This window comes from Rhamphochromis longiceps, linkage group LG14 (genome assembly GCF_057381845.1).
Source record: "Rhamphochromis longiceps isolate RC_006_pf linkage group LG14, R_longiceps_female_GT1.1, whole genome shotgun sequence".
In the NCBI taxonomy this organism is placed as follows: Eukaryota; Metazoa; Chordata; class Actinopteri; order Cichliformes; family Cichlidae; genus Rhamphochromis; species Rhamphochromis longiceps.
The window spans coordinates 8,370,744-8,391,943 of NC_140570.1; the positions used below are offsets into that span (position 1 = coordinate 8,370,744).

The window sequence follows — 21,200 nt, forward strand, 5'->3', positions numbered from 1 at the left end:
CTTTGTTACTTTGGTCCCAGCTCTCTGCAGGTCATTCACCAGGTCCCCCCATGTGGTTCTGGGATCTTTGCTCACCGTTCTCATGATCATTCTGACCCCACGGGATGAGATCTTGCGTGGAGCCCCAGATCGAGGGAGATTATCAGTGGTCTTGTATGTCTTCCATTTTCTGATGATTGCTCCCACAGTTGATTTTTTCACACCAAGCTGCTTGCCTATTGTAGATTCACTCTTCCCAGTCTGGTGCAGGTCTACAATACTTTTCCTGGTGTCCTTCGAAAGCTCTTTGGTCTTGGCCATGGCGGAGTTTGGAGTCTGACTGTTTGAGGCTGTGGACAGGTGTCTTTTATACAGATGATGAGTTCAAACAGGTGCCATTCATACAGGTAACGAGTGGGGGACAGAAAAGCTTCTTACAGAAGACGTTACAGGTCTGTGAGAGCCAGAGATTTTCCTTGTTTGAGGTGACCAAATACTTATTTTCCACCCTGATTTACGAATAAATTCTTTGCAAATCCTACCATGTGGATTCATGGATGTTTTTTTTCACATTCTGTCTCTCACAGTTGAAGTGTACCTCTGGTGCAAATTACTGACCTCTGTCATCATTTTAAGTGGGGGAACTTGCACAATCGGTGGCTGACCAAATACTTTTTTGCCCCACTGTATATGGAGGCAACTGTGCCCAGCCAGTGGATTTGAACCCAGGATCTTCTTTGAGGTTGGACAAGACTTCAGTCTTTTACATTTATGCCTGGATATAGATTACAGTTTTTCTCGATTGCCTAAACACTATAACCAGGCCTCTAAACTAAAATTTCAAAACCGTAACGCTATTGTTCAAAAAGCTCACCCATTTCCCTGAACTATAAACACTATTCCCTGCTTTGACACATGACTCAAATTTGGTGAACTGTTACTGCAAAACTCTACACACAAATCCCTACATTTTACAGTGCTTACACCATGTAGTCATTTAGAAAGTACTAGCATGCAATAATGTTAACTTAAGTCAGCATAGCTTGAGCTCAATTAGCACACAATTAACCAGGTGGAAACACTAGGAGTCAAAATTTAGCACACACCAATCAGAACCTGCGATGGATAGATAAAAGGGCCAAAGTCAGCTCATTCAGGTTTGAAACAATGGATCCAAAGAGATGCAAAGGAAGAGGACGTGGTGGAGAAAGAGGACGTGTTGAAGGAGGAGGACGTGGTGGAGGAAGAGGACATGGTGAAAGAGGAGGACGTGGTGAAAGAGGAGGACGTGGTGGAAGACGAGGAGGAGGTGGTCTAGGACAACAGGAAGGTGGTGGAGGAGGAGGGAGAGGTGGAGGAGGACGTGGTGAAGGAGGTGGAGGTGGAGAACGACGGCGACAAGGAAGGGGAAGAGCAAGGGCAAGAAGACAGTCAGTCTCGGATGAAATTCGAGCCACTTTAGTTGACCATGTCCTTGTCCATGGGATGACTATGAGGGAGGCTGGGCAACGAGTACAACCAAATTTGAGTCGCTTCACTGTTGCCTCCATCATCAGAACCTTCAGGGAGGAAAACAGGTAGGTGTACTTGCAGTAAGACTGCTTTGTACAGTAACGTTTAAGTTACTGAACTTATGTGTCTTGAGTTTCAGTATGTTTCCATTATTTGCCTGTAAAATGAATGTGTGACAGTTACAGTAATGAGTGCTTCTATTTTTGTAGGACACAGAGACGACCACCTGGTGGAGGCAGGTTAAGGCTTTTGTCGGAGGAGCAAGAGAGGGAACTTGTAAACATGGTAATTGCAAATAATGTAATCTGCCTGCAAGAGATTCAAAGGAGAGTGATTGAGGATGATCATCTTTTTCGAGGCATAAATGCCATCAGCCTCTCCACAATTGACTGCATCCTCCGAAAGAATCAATTCCGGATGAAACAGGCATACCGAGTCCCTTTCGAACGAAACTCTGACAGAGTGAAAAACCAACGTGTGGAATATGTTCAGGTATGAGTTTTGATACTGTATAAAGTATTGTGTACCATCACAGCATGGCAGTTTATGCTGCCATTGCAGCACTCTTGAACTGTGGTTCAGGGTACCGATTGACTCTACTGTGTTATGTGTTTTGCAGAGAATCTTTGAGATTGAAGGACGGCCTGTTCCCCATGAAATAATCTTTGTGGATGAGGCAGGTTTTAACCTGACCAAAAGAAGGAAAAGGGGGAGGAACATAATTGGCCATCAGGCTATTGTAAATGTCCCTGGTCAGCGTGGGGGGAATGTCACTATGTGCGCAGCCATCAGCCAACGAGGGGTACTCCACCGCCATGCCGTACTAGGACCCTATAACACTATGCTTCTCCTTGCTTTTCTTGATGGTTTAAGACAACATATGTTCCAGCTGGACTACAGGGAACCAGCACAGCCAGAGCAGCCTCACTACGTTGTTGTGTGGGATAACGTCAGCTTCCATCGCGCTGCTCTTGTTCGTGACTGGTTTACCAATAACCCAAGGTTTTCTAATATCTTTCTGCCTGCATACTCTCCCTTTCTAAACCCGATAGAGGAGTTATTTTCGGCATGGCGGTGGAAAGTGTATGACCGAGAACCTTATGTCCGTGTTCACCTCCTTCAGGCCATCGAAGAGGCCTGCCTAGACATATCAGTAGATGCATGCCAGGGGTGGATCAGGCATGCAAGAGGATTTTACCCCCACTGCCTGGCTGGGGCCAATATAGCCTGTGATGTGGATGAGATTCTCTGGCCTGACCCAGACCAAAGACAAGATGCTGAGGTGGGATAATGTTTCTGGTGTGTGTTGTACTGTATAGTACATGAATGACAATGTGCCACTGTACATACATTGGTTGCGTCTTTTGTGTTTATCATGTGACAAGGGTTTTGAAGGGGAGAACCATAAGCAACCTATTTGTTTTGGAGCTATTGTTTTGAATTAATTGTACCAGTGTGCAAAACTCTGTTGTAGTGTGTGCGTTTTTGAGGGCTTGTGTTTGATGTCTGAGGGCAAAGTTTGGTTTTTCAGCAGGAGTGAATAGTTTTGGGTGTAGAGCTTCATTTTGACCTGGAAATAGGATGTTTGGGAAATTGAGTGAGATGTTATGGATTTGTGTTTACTGTTGTGAGGATATGAGGCGTAGTTTCAAGAAATGTTTTTTAGCAATCGAGAAAAACTGTAATAATAGGTTGTCCCAATAGACTGTATATAAAAGATGGAAGTAGCCACAGTGAGATCACCCATTTCTTTCTGGGCTCCATATTTTGATGCCTTGATATTAATATTATTGTTTTGGCTTCACTTATTTATTTGTTTGTGTGTTTTTTAATTTAACCAGAAGCAGACATATTTGGTCGAGAGGACGTTATGCTAATTTATTAGCAAATGCTAGCTAGTATCGTTAACAAGCTGTATGAGAGTTTTGCACACACAGAGAAGCCTGGTCATTAGTGCTGAATATGATAAAATAGTAGCATTTTAATCAGAAAACACAAACTTCTTGGACGTCTATACCTCACACAAAGTCAGATAATTCCATTAGAAATTTTCACAAATTTAAAAACACACCAGGAGGTCCAGTGCAGTCACTCTACAAGAATACTGATTGTCAAGGAGCGGCTGTGTGTAGGCAAGAGAGGACCCAAACGCATGGCTCAAGACACAGGGGGAAAAACTCAAAAGGCAGGTCTTTATTAACAGGAACACAAAGAGCCATACAAAACTGAACTGGGAGAAGCTAAGCCACAGGGGAGACACCAGAAAACGCACAGAACCATGAGGGACGACAAGACACAGAACAGAGGGGGACGCTGACATAAATACACAGAAGGTAACGAGGGAAGTGGAAGCACACAGAACACAGTTGAGGACAATTACACACGACAGAGCAGGGAGGACACGAAACTGAAAATGCTGATGCCAAGACGCTGACCTTATACATAACACAGAAAGTGCACAGAGACAGCCGAGAGAGGCAGAGAGAGAGAAAACGATGTAAAGAGGAAAACACGGGACACAAGGAGTGGAAGCAAAGCACAATAACTTAAATCACTATATGCACGGTCACACAGAGGGAGACACAGACGACAACACGAGGGGAAAATCCAATTACCAATACTGAACAGAAAACCTAGGGATCTTAAGAATACAAATGAACAGAATGTCAAAACTCAAAACATCAGTTCAGAAGTCCTGGGACCATGACACTGATTGGATACAGCTTACTGTGGTTCTTCTTTCAATCAAAGCAGCTAGTCCTTAATTTTAAGCCATGTCAAACTCCCTCAAATCCTTTTTTTTTTTTTTTTTTTTTTTTTTTTTTTCTAAATGACATCAGAAACAGCAGTATGCGACATTACGTGATGGCAGAGCTTCAGTTCATCCTTTGTCATTTTTTTTTTTTTTTAAATAAATAGGACAGGGGGAATGAATGAGAGAGAGAGGGGGAGAGAAAGAAAGAAAACCAAAGGGGAGAAGAGACGGTGAGAAGGGGGGGGAAGAGAGAGAGAAAAAAAAAAAAACTCCTGGGTCACCTGTATGGAGAAAAAAACAAACAAACAAACAAACAAACAAAAACAAACAGAGGAGACAGCAAACAACAAAGAGCAACATAATAATAGAGAAAACAAAGCACCATCACAATAAACTAGCTAGTCATAGATATCAGTATTTACTAAGTAATAAACGATATTGTGCAGCACGCAAGATAGACAGCGCACAGTGTGCTTTGAGGCAGCAGCCAAGAAAGCTTTAGTCCGCGTCTGTGAATACCCATGTGTGCATACCTGTGTGGATCAGCATGCTTGCATTCCAAAGGTTTCTCCATGTAATGATCTGCTAGGGAGTGTGGGGGGGCCACAGCCCCGTCCTCCAGGGTGTGAAGCGGGTATGGAGGAGATCAAAACTCCAGACATCCAGAGGCCCCCAGAACACAAGAGACCATGGAAGACCAACAGAGGGGCAGCCGCGCCACTGTCCCAGTAAGAGCTGAGGAGAGTCCCAGATGAGGGCTCGCCCAGCAGCCGCGGAGCAGAAGTCAGGGGGAGTTGCAGTGACGCGCCCGTGAGCTCCGCCGGCCCCCAGCTGCGCCTGAGTGACCGAGCCCTAGGCCGAGAGGCCGGGGGCACCCCACCTCCAAAGGGGCCCGAGCGAGCCCCAGGCCCCAGGCCCCGACAAGCGGCCGCCAAGGAGTGAGCCGGTGTGCACCCGGACGCCCACCCCCAGACACAAAGAACCACCAACACACCGACACCTGAGGGAGTCCGCCACCGGCAGGGGAAGTGGTGGTAGGGGGAGATAGGCCTCCAAACCTTGGAGGGCCTGAGGTGTCCCCAGAGAGGTGGCGTCTGATACCCAACCTGACATATAGACACAGACATACAGGCACACACAGACACAAACATCCATTCCCACCCTCATGCTCTCATATGCACTCACTCCACACTCAACCAACGTGGAGACAGACATAAAGAGACGCTGTACACACAATCACACTCCCCAAGCGTACTCTACAAACCGGGTCTAGGTACCCTTGCCCCTGGAGGGGGGAATTGCACCCAGACCCAGGTGGTGTTACCCTTTTCCCTGCGGTGGGGAGAGGCAGACCACCCCGACTCCGCAGCAGCAGGGAGGCCCCACACCCCAGACCGCAGTCGGACGGCCAACTCCTCCTACTAGCCCTCCCGCTCCAGCAGGCCGCAGAGAATGGGGGTGGGAGAAGACTCCAAACCTCCCTCCACCCGCTCATTGTAGTGTTGATGCATATGTGTTCTAAGGTGCAATTAAAACCCAGGAGGGCATGGAGCTACCTGCCAAGGAGCAGCAGGTAAGCGCATAGTCCCTCCTGCTAACCCTCAATGACTAAGTGTATTTAAAATTGAGAGGTGGGCAACGACGTCAGGGGTGAGGTATACACCCTGATGGTGATTTGGACTCCGTGATTGTGCCCACCCCCAAGATCCTATATGTATGTGTAATGAGAGTGTGAATAATGTGAATGTCTAAGTTGTGGGATAAAATTGAGGCAGAGGCAGCCAGAAGGGGACAGGGGGGGGGGGGGGGTAGCCTCCTCTGCACCCTGGTGACATACCCCCACTCCAAGGCCCTGCATGTGTGGGTGGTTGTGGAGGAGCGGGAAGAGGGTAAACTCCCTCAAATCCTAACGCTTGCCCATTTGTCTGCTTCTAACATCAACTCTTAGGACCAAATGTTGACTTGCTCCCTGATATATCCCACCCACTAACAGGCAGTGTTTGGAAGGTTACTTTTAAAATGTATTCCACTACAGATTACAGAATACATGCCCCAAAATGTAGTTTGTAACATATTACGTTAAGTTACTCAATGTGAGTAACATATTCTGAATACTTTGGATTACTTATTATACTGCCATGCTTTTTACAACTACATGAATGCTATTGCTGTGTGATTTATTACTATTACTGAAGACTACTTGCCACAGAGCTAAATTTTTTAGCTGGTATTAGCTGAGGTTAGTTCATAGACTGCTTTCAGAAGTGCACATGATTATTTGCAGCAAGCAGGTTGTAACAATGCTAGCTTGGTGGCGAGTAGCCTTCAGCAATCGTAATAAATCACACAGCAATAGTACATCCAAGATTCTGAAGTGGCACATAACCCAGGTAGCTACCACAACTATCACAAGGTAGTTGCCGTAGACTAACATTAGTTTTTTTTAAAAATAACTTAGTTCCAGATGTTTCTTTAGGTTGGAGGTGGAGCCTTCTGACGCTATGAGCAGCTTGGTTGCTAGCAAACAGAGTTTGCATTGAGTGGTTACATTATGCCAATCCCTTTCTTCTTTAAATATGAAATGGTGTCGGAATTTCCAAGTAAGAAATGCATTCCTGCCCGTGCACTGTTGGCTCTGTTGTGCTGGCTTTGGGTCCATTGTGTAACTGATGCCACCAACATTAACAGTACACTTACATTAGTAGGGATGGGTACCGGTATCGGTTCTGACATAAACGGTAGTAACCAGACCGAAAAGCAGCGCACATTTCGGTGCTTTATTTCGGTGCTTTTTTCTCCTGAGCTGTGATACACTTTAGATTCTAGCCAATCATTTTACGTTTCCGAGGATAGTAGGCGGGTCCAGGTACGTACGTTCTTTTAGAGCAGAGCTACAGATTAAAAATGCCGAAGGAGGACCGGTCAAATGGACCGGTCAAACATTTTCAAAATATGCAAACTCAGCAGCCTGCAACAAGTGCTTTAAGCTGATACTGTGATACTGTCAAGGAGGTAACACCTCAAATCCGATGAAACACCTGACGACGCATAGCGTTTTTTTTAAAAGCCGAGAAATGCGCCATATTTGATAGCTTGCTGCGAGACCTCACTCCGTGCACATCTACTGCGGGTGGGTTGCCAGTTATCGGACCTGGAGCAACATCCCCCAAAAACCCGAAGAACAGAGTCCTGGCCCCTAGCCCTGCCAGTGTAGCAGAAATGATGACGGATGATGATGGCAGCAGCAGCTGTTCTTCTCTGCGTGAGTAGCTTAATGTTGTTCGTGTGTAATTTACGTTGAGTAGGCTAACCACGTTATTACATTAATGCATGTAAGGTGAACTAGCAAACATCATCATAGCTACATGCGGCTGTCTTCTTGTTTGATGGCAGATACTCCCTTCACCCTGGCCAAAAAGGCTAAAATGACCAAAGAAAAAGTGGAAAACAGTTAAACATGAGAGGTTTTTGGACAAAGTTTGTGTTTTTTTTTCATTGTTTAAGCACTGCTTCCAGCCAAGAGTGATATCATATATGCCCTATAGCTGCAGAAAAGGCTAACATTGTTATCTTTTTACAAAAAAACAGCTGAACATGAGAGGTTTTTGGACAAAGTTGGTGTTCTCCATTCTTTAAGCACCAGCACCGTTTCAAAAGTACCGGTTTGGCACCGGTATCGGATAAAACCTAAACGAGACCCATCCCTATACATTAGTGCCTATTATTTCGTGTTTTGTTTGTGTTTGGGCGAATGCGTGGATTTACAAAAATTAGAGAGGGGATAGCCTAACATATAAAATAGGAAAAGATCGCCGTTTAATCCATTGTTTTCAACAAAGTAACTGTATTCTAACAGTTACTTATATTTTGTATTTTAAATACGTAACGCTGGTACATGTATTCCGTTACTCCCCAACACTGCTAACAGGTACCTTCATGGAGTGCTATTCACTTCACCTGTCAGTGCTCATAATGTTAAGCCTGATTGGTGTTTATTGATGGCCCAAGTCTACAATGGCATGGACACTGATTCTCTTCCAGCTTAATATACTGAATGAATATACAAACTCTGTATTATGAAAATAATTGTCATTAACAGGCTTGATTAGCTGTGTTTTCATTTATTTTGTACTTTACAGTCTCTTCTCATTCTTGACTAGTACCGGTGTCCCTCCAGACCAGGAAGACAGATGCAAATTAGCCTTTTGGCTTAGGTTTCCATAGTAACACTTATTAGATAAAAGGTTGACTCCAGACTAATGTTTGTCAAAAGGAAAACATGACTATCCACAGTCTGAGAGAAAGAAACACATTTAACATGCAAAATCACACAACACTCACACTTATTAGCTTTCTCTTTTGAGTGAGCTGACAGGTGTGTGAGTACTTTCAGTGGATAAGAGCCCGTTTACAAGAACTAAAAGAGAAGGAAGTTAGCACACAAACAATTATTTTTACTGTGCTGCTGGAAACACTACAGAAGAACACCTCTCAGTATGACCTGAGAGCTCACTGGTTTAGTGACTGTGAGAAAGATAGTATTATTACGGTCTGCCCAGGAGAATAACTTCAAAACACAAGGCAATATGCTGAGAAGCTTTCTAAGATTAGGCACTAATGGTCTCTGAGATAAAGATCAAAAGGTCAGAATCAATACAAGAACTCCAAAGAAAGTTGTGGTTCATCAGAAGAATCTGAGTACATTTCCATCCTCGTGTTATTAGTCTGCAAGAGGCTGTGAGAACAGTTCATACAGTGTGGATTAGAGTGGCATACTGAAATGCCACGTAAGGAGACAGAGCTCCGACGCCTGACATCCTCGTGAGGTGAAAAAAGGAAGGTCAGCAGCTTTAGATTATGCACCTGTAGACTATAAGTACACAAAAATATCAGTCCATCATTAAGCTGTGAGTACTCTGTTAGACATCTAAAGCAAAGTTAACTCTCAGAGTGATTTTCTGACTAACTCTCAGCATGGCTCAAGTAATTGCTTTGGATTTGTGTTATAATTTTCTCCATCTTATTGACCTAGAAAAGATTGGGCATGCACACAGCAAAAGATCCATGAAGATTGTTCTGGTTAATCCCTCAAAAGCGGCAGATAACAGAAAAAATTACAAAAATTACATAAGTATGAAACAGTTTAGATTTTAGGATGTGAGAATTTCTTTATCGCCAGAAAAACATTAGTGGGCAGAACAATAAGTTTTAAATTCAGCACTAATCTATATAACTTTACAAAGTTGCTTTATATGAATATGTTGCAAATTAGCTTCCTATTCATATTCATAAGAGAGCATCAGTAACATAAAGAGTATTGTAATTGGGACTCTGATGGATGCCAGCTCAATATTTTACTCCAGCATCCACATGATCAAATATTCCCTTTGGAATATTTGATCATGTGGTACACTCTGTTCTCACTTTAAACATTTAAGAAAGGTGTTTGTTCTCTGTGGGTTCAAGGTTGTGGGCACTTTTCACACTATATACAATAATTTGATCCTTTGTTAATATACTACCATTGACTATAGCAGCTTTAAACCTTCAGTATTTTTACAAGATTTGCTTTCCACTAGATAAAAAAGACCACTAGCATGATAAAGAGTTTCATATTTCTGATGACCTGACAAATCCATCCATCCATCCATTTTCTTCCGCTTTATCTGGGGAGGGTCGCGGGGGCAGCAGCCTGAGCAGAGAAGCCCAGACCTCCCTCTCCCCAGCCACCTCCTCTAGCTTATCCGGGGGAACACCAAGGTGTTCCCAGGCCAGCCGAAAGATATAATCTCTCCAGGGTGTCCTGGGTCTGCCCTGGGGCCTCCTCCCGGTGGGACATGCCCAGAACACCTCACCCAGGAGGCGCCAAGGAGGAATCCCTGTCAGATGCCCGAACCACCTCAGCTGGCTCCTTTTGATGCGGAGGAGCAGCGGCTCTACTCTGACCCCTCCCGGATGGCTGAACTTCTCACCCTATCTCTAAGGGAGAGGCCAGCCACCCTTCGGAGGAAGTTCATTTCCGCCATTTGTATCCGCGATCTCGTTCTTTCGGTCACTACCCACAGCTCATGGCCATAGGTGAGGGTAGGGATGTAGATCGACTGGTGGCGCCAAGGAGGAATCCCTGTCAGATGCCCGAACCACCTCAGCTGGCTCCTTTCGATGCGGAGGAGCAGCGGCTCTACTCTGACCCCTCCCGGATGGCTGAACTTCTCACCCTATCTCTAAGGGAGAGGCCAGCCACCCTTCGGAGGAAGTTCATTTCCGCCATTTGTATCCGCGATCTCGTTCTTTCGGTCACTACCCACAGCTCGTGGCCATAGGTGAGGGTAGGGATGTAGATCGACCGGTAAATTGAGAGCTTCGCTTTCAATTTACCAATTTACCTTCACCTAGACGAACCTGTGCAGCGTCCGCATCACTGCGGCCGCAGCACCAATCCGTCTGTCGATCTCCGGCTCCCTTCTCCCATCACTCGTGAACAAGACCCCGAGATACTTGAACTTCTCCACTTGGGGCAGGAACTCATCCCCGACCCGGAGTGGGCACTCCACCGTTTTCCGGCTGAGAACCATGGCCTCAGATTTGGAGGTGCTGATCCTCATTCCCGCTGCTTCAAACTTGGTTGCAAACCATTCCAGTGCGAGCTGGAGGCCATCACCTGATGAAGCCAACAGAACCACATCATCCGCGAAAAGCAGAGATGAGATTCTGAGGCCACCGAAGTGAAAGCCCTCCGCCACTTGGCTGCGCCTAGAAATCCTGTCCATAAAAATTATGAACAGAATTGGTGACAAAGGGCAGCCCTGGCGGAGCCCATCACCCACCGGTAACGAGTCCGACTTATTGCCGGCAATGAGAACCAAGCTCTTGCAACGGTTGTATAGGGATCGAATGGCCCGTAGCAATGGGCCAGATACCCCATACTCCTGTAGCACCTCCCACAGGACACCCCGAGGAACACGGTCGAATGCCTTCTCCAAGTCCACAAAACACATATAGACTGGTTGGGCAAACTCCCATGCGCCCTCAAGTATCCTTGAGAGGATAAAAAGCTGGTCCAGTGTTCCGCGACCAGGATGAAAACCGTATTGTTCCTCCTGTATCTGAGGTTCGACCAACGGACAAACTCTCCTTTCCAGCACCCTGGCATAGACTTTCCCAGGGAGGCTGAGGAGTGTGATCCCCCTGTAGTTGGAACACACCCTCCGGTCCCTCTTCTTAAAGATGTGGACCACCACCCCGGTCTGCCAGTCCAGGGAAACTGCCCCTGATCTCCACGCAACATTGTAGAGGCGTGTCAACAAGGACAGCCCTACAACATCCAGAGCCTTCAGGAACTCGGGGTGGACCTCATCCACACCAGGGGCTCTGCCACAGCTGTTTAACTGCCTCAGTGACCTCGCCCCCGGAAATTGGCGGGTCATCCCCCTCATCCCCAGACTCTGTTTCCTCCTCGGAAGACGTGTCAGTGGGATTAAGGAAGTCCTCGAAGTATTCCTTCCACCGCCCAACAATTTTCTTAGTCGAAGTCAGCAGCGTTCCGCGAGCACTATACACAGTGCAGATAGAGCACCGCTTTCCCCTCCTGAGACGCCTGATGGTTTGCCAGAATCTCTTTGAGGCAGTCCAAAAGTCTTTTTCCATGGCCTCTCCAAACTCCTCCCACATCCGAGTTTTTTCTTTAGCCACTGCCCGAACCGCATTCCGCTTGGCCTGTCGGTACCTGTCAGCTGCCTCCGAAGTCCCACAGGCTAACCAAGCCCGATAGGACTCCTTCTTCAGCCTGATGGCTCCCTTCACCTCTGGTGTCCACCATTTGGTTCGGGGATAACCACCACGACAGGCACCAACCACCTTGCGGCTACAGCTCAGTGCAGCAGCTTCGGCAATGGAGATGCTGAACATGGTCCATTCGGACTCAATGTCCCCAGTCTCCCTCGGAATGCTGTTGAAGCTCTGCCGGAGGTGTGCGTTGAAGATCTCACTGACTGGGGCCTCTAGGCCTTCCCAGCACACCCTCACTACATGTTTAGGTGCACCAGGTCTGTCCAGCGTCCTCCCCTGCCACCTGATCCAACTCCCAGTAGGACGACAGACTCTCCAGGTGGAGCACCTTCCAGCACCCCACCCAGGTACTCTAAGAAGGCTGGGTACTCTGAACTGCCACTCGGCCCATAAGCGCAGATGACAGTCAGGACCCGTTTTCCTGACCCTAAGGCGCAGGGAGCAAACCCTCTCATCCACCGGGAAAAACCCCAACGTACAGGCAGCAAGCCGAGGGGATATTAGAATACCCACCCCAGTTCGCCGCCTCTCACCAGGGGCAACTCCAGACTGAGACAGAGTCCAGCCCCTCTCCAGGAGACTGGTTCCAGAGCCCAAGCCATGCGTAGAGGTGAGCCCGACTATATCTAGCCGGTACCTCTCAACCTCACGCACTAACTCAGGCTCCTTCCCCACCAGAGAGGTGACATTGCATGTCCCAATTGCCAGTCTTGGTAGCCGGTGATCAGTCTGCCAGGGCCTCCGCTTCTGGCTGCCCTCAATGCACCCGAACCCTACGGTGCCTCCTGCGGGTGGTGGACCTGCGGGAGGATGGGCCCATGTCCCCTTTTAGGGCTGTGCCCGGCCGGGCCCCATGTACTAAGGCCCAGCCACCAGACGCTCGCCCTCGGGCACCCTCCCCAGGCTTGGCTCCAGAGCGTGGCCCCGGTAACCCTATCCCGGGCTGGGTAAACTGTTCCCTCGATGTTTTCCTCATAAGGGTCTTCTGAATCGCTCTTTGTCTGGTCCCTCACTCAGGGCCAATTTGCCATGGGAGACCCTACCAGGGGGCAAAAAGCCCCCGGACAACATAGCCCCTGGGATCCCTGGAACACACAAACCCCTCCACCACGATAAGGTAGCAATTCACGGAGAGGGACCTGACAAATGCAAGTTCTAAATAATTCCATTGACTAGTTTTTACCTTGCTGTTGTCTAACTTTGAGCTGTTTCCGTGACTATTTTTAGAGGTGTTTTGCTAAAAAAAAACAGCTCCTGGTGGAAATTGGGTTGATAAAGGTGCATTTACACAGGACTCACTGCTGGGTTAGACGTGTTATTTGAGGGAGCTGCAGAGCAAAGTGCGAAACTGAGTGTCTTTAAAATTTCCACCAGGATGTGTTGTGTCTCTGCCTCGTTTCTACATTATCTCAAGACCTTCAGCAGATGGATAACAGATCTAACCTGCACTTACACTCACTGCAGACCCACAGCAGGTTACAAACATGCAACTGATGTCTGTACTTTGATGAAATCTGTTTACAAGAAAGGTTTTTCATCATGTGGTCTTGATACAAAATGTAACAAGTTTTTTTCAATTCAGACACATGCTATCAGCCATTCCTCCACTGTGCTGTTCCTGTCTGCTGCTGCTGACTGGATGGCATTTCTCTGGGCAGTCGACACATTGCACACTGATCAGTGCACTGCATGAAATCACCTTAATGGTGCTACGAGTAACCCCAGCCCACTCTCTCTGTGGACCTAAGAAGAGTTGCTGGGGGGGGGGGGGGGGGCTTATGCAGCTAATAACTACCTATGGCTTAGTTAGTATACATTGTCTCTTGATGCACGAAAAATTAGCTGCTACCTGTAAGGCGATGTAAAACATTTATTCAGACATACAGCACAATTCAAATACTTCTGCTAATCCAGCCACTTACAACACTAATGCCAATTATATTTATAGGAAATCTGAAAGAGAGAACGTTGCAGAGGGTCGTGAAAACTGCCCAGCGCATCGCCGGAGCACCACTTCCTGCCATAAAAGACATCTACAGGAAGCGGTGTCTGAAAAGGGCTGGGAAAATCATCAAAGACCCCAGTCACCCATCACATGGACTCTTCACCCTCCTGCCCTCTGGGAGGCGCCACAGGAGCCTCCGGACTAAGACCACCAGGTACCGGAACAGCTTCTTCCCCACAGCTGTCAGACTCCTGAACTCTGCCTCCTGACATCTGACCCACGTTAACTCATGGACTGAACATACACACACCCACAATGGACAACTGTACCCTCAAACACAATAATAACATGGACTGAACCACCACTCACAACCACTAGCACTTTATATAGCCTCTGTAGAAACTATCTACACCCTCACTTATCTTAACTGCACTACTGTATAGCTCTGTGTAAATAATCATTCTGTACATTCGATAATCTTTAATCCTACAACTGTTTACAACTTGCATAGTTCCCATTTCTGTATAGCTGTATATCCCAGATTCTGTAAAGTTATTTATTTCATTTCATATTCTGTATAGTTTTTCATATTTATATCCTGTTCATATCCTGTACATAGCTTGTACTCACTACAGCCTGTACATACTTATAGTTATAGAATATTCACAACATACTTCATACCGTGTACATTATAACATACCATAATAGACCCATTTCTGTAATATACTCACATATCTATATTATTGCTAATATATATTGTAATATATCTATATCACTAAAGCACTTCTGGATGGATGCAAACTGCATTTCGTTGCCCTGTACCTGTGCATGTGCAATGACAATAAAGTTGAATTCTATTCTATTCTAAAAGGAAGAGGACAAGGATGGAAAAGGGGAGAGACTATGTTGGTGGTTGGTAGTGATGGTGGTGTGCGTTTGTGTGTGCCTGTTTGTATGTGTATATGTGTGTGTGTAAAAGAGGCCTAAGGCAGGACGCAAGCTTCACCATCGACTCCCACAGGGGGACACTAATGACACACATCCTGCTTCACAGTGCAGGAGAAGCTCCATGCATCACATCTGCTTCTTATTCTTGCCCTTGTTACACTCCCTTGTTCTCTTGCTTTCCTGCCCCACTATGTCTCTCACACACTCACACAGACGGTCTTAGATTGTGAAATAGGACAAAGGCAATTTGCAGATATTTTTCCCAGAGACACAGCAGTGCACCCTCTTTGACTTCCTGGTTGATAATAAATGAACGGTCGAATGTGTGGCTGTGGGTTGGCTGTACATCAATAATTCATGTGGGTGTTTATGTCGGAAATGCGATTTTGAACGCTTCAACAAGTCTGCATCCGTGTCAGAGTGTCTGGAGGTAAGGAAGACACACAGAAACAGAGATGTGCACAAAGGCTCCTCAATCACACTTTTGCTCTTCTTCTCATAGCATTATTTAAATGTGTTGCGTTCTGAAAAGATGACCTTCGTACGCTTACAATGATAGTAACGCGTATTAGCAACTCCTCCACTAGGAATGTCTATAGTAATATAATAATACAGTTTCTTTTCTTTTTTTGGTAATTGATCACCAGAAAAGAGCCCTTTAATGTTAATGCATGGAATGGGCACTGGGGCCTGACTACAACAGCCTAAAGAGTCATATCTCAGAGACTCTGAGATATGACTCTGAGGATCTGAGCCATCCACTATTTGACCTGGATGGCTTCATTTGGATACTGAGAAGGCTTAAATTTAGATTTTACAGTGTGTGGACACAGCTGTAACCATTTGTTTACTGCCAGGCCTCAATGGCGCAAATTGGACTAACCCAAACTGGACCTGTTGGTGTTGGTAGTTTTTAATAGAATTCTTTTTTTCATAGTTGTCTGCAAGCCCTTGCTATAACTACAAGCTCAGAGGTAGCACAATTTAAGAAAGTATGATGCAGACTGGAAATGGAGAATTCTTGGCTGCTAATTCAAAGGTTGAAGGTAGGCTACATGCCTCAATTTTATGGTGGCCCTGAGAGACCAAACGCAACTTAACAAAACACCAGCAAATGCTGCACAAATACACACAAAAATGGAAGAAGTGAGACAATAACATGATGGAACAGCTGTGGAAGTGGCAGAAAACAAAACATGCAAAGGATTGAGCCACACTTTTACAGAGGAGGATTAGTCAGTGTTGTGAGGGGAAAAAAAGATGGAAGGTAATGTGTGCTGTATTCACATTATTCATATAATACTGTAGATACGTTTGCTGTTAGTCGTTTACTGCAGCTCTCAATCACTTCCTTTGTATTTTGTTAGCTTTCATGGTGCTTTTTCTACTTCTGCTGTGTTTTGTGTGCTTTTGTAGTGTTTTTCTATTTGCTGGTGTTTTCTTAAGTTGCAATGCATTTGGGCTCCCAAGGCCACTCTTCCATTTCAATTCTGTGTGGCACTTTTTAGTTTCAGTATGATTCAGAGAGTAACTAGGTCCGTGTCACTGAGGCTTTATTCCCTTGAAATTACATCATTATTATGATTGTCACTTCAAAATAGTGGACAACTTAATGTCAACTGTTTAGTGGTCACATGTCACGTCTGCAAAACCTCAATGTTCTGTGCTAATTACCCCCGACACCAGACTTTCCCATACCTATGTCTTCATGTCACCATTCCAATGCACCAAAGGTTCCACTTTCCAGGTGAGTTACCCTAAAGTCAAGTCATTTAAATAATAAGCCTGCCTAGACTTTTGAAGCCATATGACAGCACAAGTGAATTTAGGTGTGCTATGGGTCAGAGTCTTACTTTAAGTACAGTTAAATTGTGAATAAAAGATAGAAAGAGTACACTGTACACAGCCAAGCTAGCTGCTGAGGTAAGCCACAGTGGTGCTTTGAGATAAATGCTAAAATATCATGCTAATATGAGACTAACAACTGAGCTGAGCCAAGTTAGCATACTGAGCTAAGTCAGCATGCTAACTTGGACATAGTGAAAATGCAAAAAAACTAAAAACCCCAAAAACAAAAAAACCCTGATGTTTGTTATTGTATGTTTAGCATAAAGTAAATAATACAGGTAGCTATAAGCATATCTACATCCTCAAGCAAGCATAAATTTCTCATGAGAATCAAGCTGTTCAATGTTGAGGAGACATTGAAAGTGTTAATCATCCATATGGGCTTTATTTGTGCTGATGCTATGGCTAAATACCAATTACTGTGCTAGACAAAAATAATTTAAAACAAAGAAAACAAAAGAAAGCCACACTACCAAAGCATAAATCTGAAACAATTCCTGACCTCTGAGGCTGAGACTGGATACTCTGTGAGTGCTTCACTGGTTGGGATTTTATAAAAGAAGGTCAAAGCAAAAGCTCAAGGCTCTGTGCCAGTAGTCTAAATATCATGTTTAGGTCCCAAGCATAAGCATTCACTAAACAGTGTTGGTGGTGCTGAATACTTATGAAGTCAAGTGTTTCAGTTTTTATGTTGGTAATAAACTTGGATCACACTGACATTTGCATTGGGTCTGCTTTGATTCACATGAGAACTTTCAGGGGAGTGGGTACTTCTCTTGATAAGAACTAAATGTCTAATCTCCTCAGGGCTGATACAGTGTCAATACATATACGTCATAAAGTCTTTACTTGTATTCCCCGTGGCCTTTGTTGGTGCTAATGTTGGTGTGATGAGTTGTCATTGCAGCTGTGAGCCTGCAGCGCTGCTGATAGCCCATGTTTGTGTGCGTGTGTTATGCTGGTGGACAGGGTTGATGATGCGGTGGAGGAAAAAAAGACACACACACACTCACATAAGAGCAAACTAAAAACTTGACATCTTTTCCCCTTCAGAGGAAAACCTTGGTGAATCATTGCTGCTGTCTGCTAGTGCTCCGTGTCAAATCACCACACGATAATGGAGGCTGATGGGTCTACAGATGCTGTCTGCGATCCCTCAGGTGGTCTGCTATGACCTTAAACCCCCACAACAATAAAAAAAATATTAACAATAAATAAGGAAACAAATGGATTAAGGCTTGTTAGTTAGCTGACGGTAAAGGTTTGGGCATGGTCTGTGTTTAAACTAAGAAGCAGAATTGTGTTTACTGTGATAACCCCTGCTGTGTTTTTTTCAGAACTGTGGAGGTTTAACTAAGGATATGTGCAAAGGAGATGAGCTTCAGAGGCAACAATACACTTATTATCAGCCCTATTTTGCATTATTCTAATATTAATCAAGGCTTTCTAAAAATAGTGAGTATTTCTCCTCATTTCATCTCCATCATCCTTATTTGTTAGGAGCAACAACTACAACACTGCCCTCCATTGGTGAATCATTACAGTGCAAGAAAAAAAGACCTGAAGCTTGTGTTGGGTTCAAAAGCATTTATTCTTTCTGTACCACTACAAAGATTCAATTTTAAATTAAGCCTTACAGTGTGACAAATGCAAACCATATGTACAGTGCAGTGGTGTCATCAAGTAAACCTAACTCAAAGATTGTGTACAAAGCTACAATTACATCAGAGCTTTCACTATTTTTCAAGTGGGTTCCAGGTATACTTAAAAAACAAAACACCCCCCCCCCCCCCCCCCCCCCCCCAACTTAGGGTTGGGTGGGCCAGAAAGAAGCCAGGTTCAGTTTCAGACAAAATATTTTCCCCACAAGAAAAGTCATCTGTCTTCCACTCATCCCCCTGCAGCAGGGTGAGTCATCAGCCCAAACCAGTGCAGTGGAGCTCAGTGTGGCGTCAGAAGAGAGGGTGGGGAGCTCCAGCAGGGAGGCGTCACCACAAAGTGAAGAAAAAAAAATCATGAATATACAGTAAAATCATAGAATATATGAGCAAATACTCTGATTTACTTGTATTGAGGATATCTGAGTTTGACATGAACAGAATTCACCACTTGGAAGTTCTTCCAACATATAACATGTAAAATGACATCTGAATCTCAGCTTGTAGTTTTAAATAAAAGCAGATATACATTTAAATATGTGGCCTAATGTGGTGTCTGTGTGTGGGTTCATGCTGCCGCTGGGCACTCACTCATAGCCGTGACACCCTCTAAGTGGTCTGAGAGCAAAATCTAAAACATTTCACACTCAGACTTCTTTGACAGTTCCCAGTCCCTTACTCATATCATGAATAATGGTGGCTTGGGTAGTTGATGTTGGGCTGTTTAAGGCTCCTCTGATAGTAAGACGTCAGAGGACATCCTGATCTTCTCTCATGGTGATGTTTCTTCTCTTTTGGAATGGGGGAGGTTCAGCCTGAATCATCCCCGCTGTTCTCGGTTCCTGGCTTCGCGCTCTCCTCCGGTCCCTCCGCCGGTCCCTCCGCCGTGCCGCTGTCGGACTCCTCTTCTATGGTGAGGCGCGTGTCCGCGGAGGAGCACAGGGAACTGATGCTGCTCTGCTCCGTGCACAGCACGCACGCCAGCGCGCTTTCATAATGAAGATTCCCAAAGTGGCCGCCGTGGTTGTTGTAGAAAGGCAGGGACACCTGCATCGAGCGCAGTCCCGAGGCCGCAGCGGGGCAGCTCAGGCTGTGCTTCTTTGGCAGTGCACCCCACTCCCGCTGTTCCTCCTCGTGCACCAGGCGCGTGAATATGTTCACCCTTCTTTTCTCCCTCCTCTTGGAGCGGAAGTAGCCTAGCATTATAGCACAGAGGAAGACTCCGTAGAAAGACATGACTATCAGTATGTAGAGGTACGCGTTCCCGTCGCTTTTGTCTTCTCCGGTGCTCTGCGCGTGCAGGACGAGGCGTTTTGGTGAAGCTGTGGAGTTTTCCGAGTGCTCCATTTTTAAGTGCAACTTTTGTATAGGGGACCTAAAAAATAAAAAAAAGATTTCCATCCATAAATATAAGACTTTCTGTACACTTGACGCACGCCATACGCGCGTGTTTTACGCACAAGGCAAAGTTTCTAAAGAGTGCCCCCCCCCCCATAAATAGTTTTTAAAATTTTACAATTAAAATATCTTTCAGGAGTTTATCTCCTTCTTTAACATATATAACTGTTAAAAAAAAATTCTATCTATCCTTTTCTCTCTTTTATTTTTTTAACTCCAGTGTCCTGGGGCAAGAGGCGAGGTACCGATACAGGTCGCCAGTCTGAACCGGGGCCAACACTGAGAGACTGATAATCAATCACAGCTATAGGCGATTTAGAAAACGCTAATTGCTACCCTCTTCTATTCATGCACTGATTGCTTAAAAATATAGTTTTAAGGGTTTTTTGTTTGTTTGCTTTCAACATTTTGCTCATTTACTATATTTTAATTAAGGTTTTTGTGCATTTCCCTAAAGTTGAGCAAAAGTTACCAGCAGTCAAAAACAGATTTAGTCTCAAACTAAACATTAAGAAAAGTGTCAGGATTTGTAAACTCACCAAACTGAAGAGCGGTGTCTCATGTGGACCTTTTTACCACTTGTGTCTTCTTGCAGCTCTTCTGGAGTTTGGCAGAACTACTAAAAGTTAGAAGTTATTTATACCCTTTCCCTGGAGCGTCATCGTGAGTCACATGACGGGGACTGATTGTAAGATGAGCCCTCTGTATATGGAACCCTTGAGGGAGAATCTTGTGTTTAAAAAAAATGAAGTAAAGTACATCTCTGAATATTCTTCACACCTCTGGAGGATTCTTATGAAACTACCACATGCTCATGAGTACTTTAGATCTTATGGAGAATTACATCACATCTCCAGAGTCCAGGAGAAAGTGGCCCCTGGGAGGGCGTAATGGAAAAATACTTATAGACTGCAACTGTTTAGAAGCAGCTGATGAAAAGTGAATTAATCCTGGAGTCACTGCTCACACTCTCTGCTGTCAAAGTCTATTAGAGTCTATATCTTATCGGACCACTCTATTTTTCCATCAATCTTCTGGACCATTCCGAGGCAAAAAATGTTTTCCATTTCCTTGCAAATGAGCCTGAGGTCTATGGATAAAATTTTAAAGATGTGTTTGAATAATGTAGGGACTTCATTTCCAACACATCTGTGCTGACAAATATTCTGAGAACTCTAGTCTGACGGTGGTCTTTTGAATCTCCAGCAGAAGTATCAGTGTAACAATAAAATAATCAAAAAATCCATCCCAAATAAAAGTGTATCAGTGCTGTTAGCATGACAGTCTTACAATCAGAAGTATTTTAGTGTCCTAGCTGTTAAAGGAGCCACTAACTGATTTCAATCTAGTGGTTCACCTCATGGAACTC

General features: G+C 45.1%; 1 protein-coding gene and 1 long non-coding RNA gene across 2 annotated transcripts; one reads left to right on the forward strand and one right to left on the reverse strand.

Moving 5' to 3' along the window:
* Positions 1–1,350: 1,350 nt before the first annotated feature.
* On the forward strand, positions 1,351–2,640 carry LOC146653524 (uncharacterized). Its single transcript, XR_014907286.1, has 3 exons — positions 1,351–1,556; positions 1,701–1,776; positions 2,111–2,640. It is a non-coding gene; the product is annotated as an uncharacterized LOC146653524 (long non-coding RNA).
* Positions 2,641–18,353: 15,713 nt separating this feature from the next.
* On the reverse strand, positions 18,354–20,433 carry kcne4 (potassium voltage-gated channel, Isk-related family, member 4). The gene is made up of 2 exons (XM_085379923.1): positions 20,371–20,433; positions 18,354–19,808 (listed from the first exon to the last, which is right to left on the reverse strand). The coding sequence occupies exons 1-2, from the start codon at positions 20,391–20,393 to the stop codon at positions 19,244–19,246; spliced, it is 588 nt and encodes a 195-aa protein (XP_085236049.1). The 5' UTR covers positions 20,394–20,433; the 3' UTR covers positions 18,354–19,243.
* Positions 20,434–21,200: the final 767 nt, after the last annotated feature.